We start from the raw sequence: 6813 nt of genomic DNA on the forward strand, positions 1-6813 counted from the left end.
TGAAAGCTGCATTGGGTACATGGAAAAAACAACAAAAAGGGAGGATAAATGATAGCCACCAACCTAATTGTTCACAAATATCTGTATAAGTTATTAAGGGTGTTCATAGAAGTTGATCCTTTAGCCGTGTCTATTAGATGGTCAAATCTAGGCGCCAACTCAAAATGTTGGCGTCCAAGTGTTAGTGTTCAACTACTTCTGACAATGAAGTAGTAGCAGATAATCAAGAACACAAGAGAATCTGAAAGAGTCTATATTTCTTTCACTAGTAGCAGATAATGATTAGATTAGAAAGCAAAAGAACGCATACCACACCAGCTGCTCCTGCTGTTAAAGCCATAGGTGCAGTGACAGCGCTTAATCCAGATGAGCACATAACTGGAATCTGAACTGCTCGGGAAATGGAGTATGCAGCTGCTAGCGTTGGTGTGGCCTACATTTTAAAGAGGAAAAATATCACATTTTTCATCACAAGTGTGCTAAGATTTCTTATTCGTACTGTTGTTACCTTCTCGATCAAACCAAGGACACCAGGTTTTGATGGACTTGAGTATTTCCCTCCTTCAGTTTGGATTATATCAGCACCTTCCTGTTCCAGCAACTCTGCTAGCTTCACCTTTTTAAATTGAACAAAAAACAACGAGAGATTGTGTTAGTGACAAATCTCAGTTTACGAGGAAATAAATGAGCTACCTGATCAGGGAGACTAAGCATGTGTGGCACGGTTACAGACAGTGTAATGGATGGAAGAATCCTTCTAGTTTCTCTAGTGAGCTTTAGAATCTGACAATGGCACCATAGAATAGTGACGAGATAGAAATAGCTGAAAATACTCGAGGAACTGCAAGGAAAAGTACGATCATGATTCATATACCTGTTCAGGGGAAAACTGAATTCCCATCTCGTAGAAAGAATCATAATTTCCAATTTCCACCTGCATTTAGCACAAGGATTTTAATGTTTGGTATGACAGACAATCCGATCGAAACCAGTCAAGTTCATCGCATCCTAACCATTTGGGCACCTGCTTCCACTGCAGAAGGAAATGCCAAAGGGTCCACAGAGGAAACACAAATCTGCAAGAACAAGATCATCATAAGAAAGAAGAGTCAGCTCCGAAAATGACGAAACGAGGCAGCGAGCAATCTGCTTGAACAAGGTAATCATGCAGCGTTGGAACTCTGTCGTGAGCATCAAAGACCAAATATTACCAAATATTAAGATCACTGACAAACCAAATAATACCTTATTTTTAACAGCTATCTAGAGGATCTGGCTTTTTGACTTGAAGCTGGTTCAAAGAAGACAAATCAAATATACAAATACTAAGATGAAAGCATAATGAAGTAGTTAACTTTTTCTACTTTACCTGATTATAAGATCTACAGCTTCTTGCTCAGTATTTTGCTGCATGAGTAATTATTAGAAAAACAAACCCAATAGTGGAACAAAAGCTAGATAAAGAAACTAGATAATTTACACTGACAGAACTTTACAGAATAACATATAATACAGTGCTTTGTACTTGCATATTAATCCAGAAAACATCCTTTCACCTAAGTGACAATTTTTCCAAAACATCATCATTCACAAAACATCATCATTCACTAAAAATTTTCACAAGTTTTCAAACTTCAGTGACAACTTTTCTTTGGGGTCAACTGCTCAAGGTCGATCTGGTAACTATGCACTGCATCAAAAAATTGGCATTAACTATGATTCCACCAAAAACCACCAATCCATGAACTTAAATCTAAATAGAATTATGGCAACTATCATTCCATACCTATTCATAAATATGATCTTGTATGCACTCCGCCAACTCGGACCGAACCTCATCAATTTGTTCACGAGAGTACCCTATTTTTGTGAACTGTGAGCATACACAATTTATGTTAATGGAAAAATAATCAACACTGATCACTTTGCAATTTTAAATAGTTTATGTCAAATAATTTGAGATAAGCTAAATAATGTTACTATTGATTGCAGTGAATATCTCTCAATAGTCTCAACTTCTTCAATAATTTCTCTCATAAAGCGCATCACAAAAAAACCACATTGTTTCGCATCCGGTTGTTGAGGAGCCTATATATAGTAATTAGAGTCAAATTGTTAATGAAAATTATACACATTACAATATATGTTAAACAAAAGTACACATACCTTAACTACTTCCCACTTAACATTTTTCCTACCTTTCCTTCCCTTGGTTGAATTAAACAATTTTAAGGCCCTTCATACGTTAAGAATATTTGTTAAATAAGATTTTTATTATAATAAATATTTACTAAAAGAAATCTGAACTCACATTTCCATTACGTATTTTGAATCATCATCGCGAATGCGGCAACTTAGGGAATCCAGCAAGTAAATAGCATCCTTGTAAGGTTCAATAACACTAAGATTCCAATGGAAACTAGGCAAATACATAGGATTAGATCATAAATTGAATAAATTATCGAAAGGAAGCAATTGAAAGTGATGTTTTACTTCTTGCTTACCCGACATTACATGGCACTAACACTAGTTGATCTGTTGATGCACTTGTCAGCTTATCTGCTAAAAGAGTTGCCCTTTGATTCAGGGTTTCAAGCTTAACTGATTTGTCTTGTGCCGCTTTTGCCGGATATGAGAGTTTGTGAGGATTCATAAATCTGAATTTCTTTGTCTTGGTATCTTTCACCATCTTTTTATATAGACACCTATCATTGCAAAGAAAAAAATATTTAGATACTAAATAATAAAATTTAGATACAAAACACTCATAATAAGTTGGAAAAAATAATGATCACTCATAACACTAAGTTATGGCTGATGATAGTAACATCCATACATGAGAACTTACTATGAACAGTCTTGCATATTAAACATACCAGAAATGTATACATGCAAATTCTTTTATTTCTTGAGGACAAGCACATTTAAGATACTTAAAAATATACAATGAAAAAGATATGAGCAAAGTACTTCTTGTCTAGAAGAACAAATGGCAGAAGGCAAACATTAAGGGCCGGTTGAAAATGAATGAGCTATATTTATGTAAAGTGTACCACATCAATTGATATTAGTAAACCTCTCAATAGAAATGATGAACTATTAACTTAATGAGAATAACATGGTATGAGAAAATTACTAGAAGTTGAATTTTTCAAGAGTAAACTTGTTCACACAACAATATTAGTAAACTTCTTGCAGTTCAAATCAGGGATTTTCTGTCTTGCTAGATATTAGAATTTCCCAACAAACATAAAGCAATGCAGTAATTTCCCAGCATAAGTAAAGCAATGCAGTTGCAACTGAGAAAATAATATTTAGATACTAAATAATAAAATTTAGATACAAAATAATCATGTGGATTAAAAAATAATGATCACTCATAATAAGTTGGTGAAATTGTAACAATAAACCATAATAAGTTGCTAAAATTGGGAAGCAAACATGTGATGAAAAAGTTGCTGAAATTGCTTAAATAAACTTACTTACCATATGTAGGCAACGATCAAATTTCCTGAAATTGACTCCAAATGATACAAAGAATTGATGTCCTCAAGGTCAAGAAAAAGTTCACAATCTTCATCAAACACTTCATTATCTAAGCACATTGATATACATTTTCCTCCATCTAGAGCATGCTTACTGTAACAATATAACATATGTAATGCTCTTGGGACACTTGTTGACAAAGTAGGTTTTGATTTTTTTCGTTCAAACTTCTTCCTTCTAGGCTTCTAATAATTTCAAATATAAACAAGTTAGATATAGCTAGGTTGAATAATAATAAAGTGGCAATATAATTAGAAATATAATAATAAAGTGACAATATAATTAGAAATATAATATCTCATATACCTCATCTTGCTTCACAATCTGCTGTTCAGGCCAAGCCACAACAGTTCCTATGGCATCACCAATTACTTCACATTCACTTGGAATTGGATATGGCAAAGGAGCGGATTTGTCCACTGCTTGATCAATGGAGACTCGAATGCAATTCTTGGGAAATGGAATACCATGAAGCATTTTTTCCATGCCATTGAAACAAACAATTGTACCATATGCAACAATATTTGAGCAAGATTCCAATGTCAATGCAACTGATTGACCCTAAAATATTAAAAAAAACATGTTGATTATATTTAGTTTATAATGCTATAATAATAATGAATATCACTATAACTTATATTTTACCTGTAAAACTTCGTCTTTACCCACAATCTGTACGTCATCTTCTTCAATATTCTTCTGATGAAACTTCACCGAGCAACTGCCTTTGTCATCAATTGAATTGTCCCATGCACCCCAAATCCAAATGACAGAGTTGAAGGCTTTGCAGCAGTAGGAGCGGAGAACATAGATGCACTGGAGGGAGTTGATGTAGCAGCATTGGTAAACCCAAAGGAAGGTTGGGACACAGCAGATGTCGGAGTCGCAAAAGAAAAGCCAGTTGCCAAGGTGGACGTGGTAGTAACAGGTGAGGACGAAGTAGTACTACCAGACGACACGGCATCGAACGAACTCGGAGCAAAGGAACTGCCACTTCCAAAGGAGAAAGGAGAGGTCGAAATGCTGGTGATGGCAGGAGAGGAGGTAGCGGTAGCAGAAGAAGAGAATAGAGGGGACGCAGAGGAGGAGGCAGGAAACGGGGATACGAAGGATGGAGCTGGAGCAGACGTCGTCGGCACAGAAAAGGCGGGGGGAGATGAGGACGTAGCAAACGAAGGCACCGAAGGTGCGGCACTAGCTGACGAAGCAAACAGTGTCTGAGCCGAGGACAAGGCCGGCGCCGGCGCCGGAGGGGAAGCGGAAGTACCAAACAACGGAGAGGCAGCAGTGGAAGACGAACCGAAGCCGAAGTTGGGAGTCGAAGCCCCCAATCCAAAACCAAAATTAGGGCTTGAGGAAGCGGAAGGTGCGGCGGATGCTGAGGGAAAAGGGATGGGTTTGGGAGAAGAGACCGCCTGCGAGGAAAAGAGACCGGGGGTAGTAGAGGCGGAGGATGGAGCAGATGGCGAGAAAAGACTAGAGGTAGTAGAGGCGGAGGATGGAGCAGATGGCGGGAAAAGACTGAAGGTAGAAGCGGCGGAAGATGGAGCAGACGTCGAGAAAAGACTGGAGGTAGAAAAGGCTGAGGATGCGGCCGATGAGGAGCCAAAGGTTGAGAGGCCGAAGAGAGATGGGGAGGAACCGGCGGAGGAAGAAGCGCCTAGGGAGAAACCAGTGGCGGAAGATGAGGCGGCGCCAGCGGCGGTGGGAGCGAAGGAGAAGGGGGAGGCGGAGGAGAGGGAGAAAGAGGAGGAAGCGGAAGAGACTGAGGGTTTGGGTCGACTTGGAGGAGTTGGGCCGGCGTGAGGAGTTTTGCGTGAGGAGTTTGGGTCGAGATTAGGGTTCAGAGGAGATCACGCGGCAAGGAGAGGAGAAGGCGCTCGTGGAGAGGAGAAGGCGCTCGTGGAGAGGAGAGGAGAAGGCACTCGTGGAGAGGAGAAGGAGAGGAGAAGGCACTCGTGGAGAGGAGTGGAGAGGAGAACTCGTGGAGAGGAGTGGTGAGGAGAAGGCGCGCGCGCGTTGAGGGTTTAGAGTTTAGCAAAGCGAGGGCTGCGAATTTATTTTAAGTGAGTTTAGGGGAAACATACACAACACTTTAAAAAACGTTTTTTAAAAAAATGTTGTCTTTGACCATAAACAACAACACTAAAGACAACACTTCATTAAAAACCGTTGTCTTTAGTAAAAAGTAAATACCATAGACAACGCTTTTCACTAAAAGCGTTGTAAAACAAAGAACGACAACGTTTTTATTAAAAAGCGTTGTCTATTGGGTGTTGTTGAATGCAAAAATTCTTGTAGTGGCATCCATAATAATTGTGCAACACATTCGCCTATAGCTATGTATTCTGACTCAGTTGTAGATAGAGCAACACAATGTTGCTTTCTACTAAACCAGCTAACAAGTGATGAACCTAATAATTGGCATCCACCACTTGTGCTTTTGCGGTCTAATTTGCATCCAGCATAATCTGAGTCAGAATACCCTATTAGTTCAAAATTATTTGTCCTAGGATACCAGATTCCTACATTTGTTGTTCCTTTAAGATATCTAAAAATTCTTTTAACTTGTGTCAAATGGGATTCCTTAGCACAAGTTTGGTATCTAGCACACATACTAACTGCAAATAAGATATCAGGTCGGCTTGCAGTTAAGTACAGTAGGCTACCTATTGCACTTCTATAGTATTTTAAATCAATTGGTTTTCCATTTGGGTCACTGTCTAAGATTGTGTTTACTGCCATAGGTGTTTTTATTTCTTTTGTATTTTCCATTCCGAATTTTTTAAGTAATTCTTTGGTGTATTTATGTTGATAAATATAATTTCCTTCATTTGTTTGTTTGATTTGTAATCCTAAGAAATAGGTTAATTTTCCCACTAAGCTCATTTCAAATTCTTTTTCCATTAGATTAATAAATTCTTCTAAAAATTCTGAATTTGTTGAGCCAAATATTATATCATCTACGTATATTTGTGCAATAAATATGTCTGTATTTAATGATTTAACAAACAAGGTTGGGTCAATTTGACCTTGTTTGAATCCTTTAGATGTTAAGTAAGATGTTAGCCTCTCATACCATGCCCTGGGTGCTTGTTTAAGTCCATATAGTGCTTTCTTTAATTTAAAAACATAATCAGGGTGTTCTAGACTTTCAAACCCAGGAGGCTGACCTACATAAACTTCTTCTTTAATTAGTCCATTGAGAAAGGCAGACTTAACGTCCATTTGGTATAGTTTGAGTCCCTTATGGGCTGCATAACCTAG

General features: G+C 38.1%; 1 protein-coding gene across 1 annotated transcript; it reads right to left on the reverse strand.

Annotated features, from left to right (window-relative positions):
- Positions 1 to 265: 265 nt before the first annotated feature.
- LOC122044115 (uncharacterized protein ycf23-like) lies at positions 266 to 1094 on the reverse strand. The gene is made up of 5 exons (XM_042604653.1): positions 1014 to 1094; positions 875 to 934; positions 694 to 783; positions 509 to 616; positions 266 to 433 (listed from the first exon to the last, which is right to left on the reverse strand). Exons 1-5 carry the CDS (start codon positions 1092 to 1094, stop codon positions 266 to 268), a joined length of 507 nt encoding a protein of 168 aa, XP_042460587.1.
- Positions 1095 to 6813: the final 5719 nt, after the last annotated feature.

The sequence above is a fragment of the Zingiber officinale genome, chromosome 2A (assembly GCF_018446385.1).
Source record: "Zingiber officinale cultivar Zhangliang chromosome 2A, Zo_v1.1, whole genome shotgun sequence".
Taxonomy (NCBI): Eukaryota; Viridiplantae; Streptophyta; class Magnoliopsida; order Zingiberales; family Zingiberaceae; genus Zingiber; species Zingiber officinale.

Bases quoted from the DNA above. Each gene is read 5' to 3' on its own strand.
- LOC122044115 (XM_042604653.1), bottom strand. From the start codon at position 1,094: ATGATCTTGTTCTTGCAGATTTGTGTTTCCTCTGTGGACCCTTTGGCA. The intron at 935-1,013 runs GTTAGGATGCGA...TGCTAAATGCAG, and splicing joins TGGAAGCAGGTGCCCAAATG to GTGGAAATTGGAAATTATGA. The intron at 617-693 runs GTAGCTCATTTA...CAATTTAAAAAG, and splicing joins TGCTTAGTCTCCCTGATCAG to GTGAAGCTAGCAGAGTTGCT.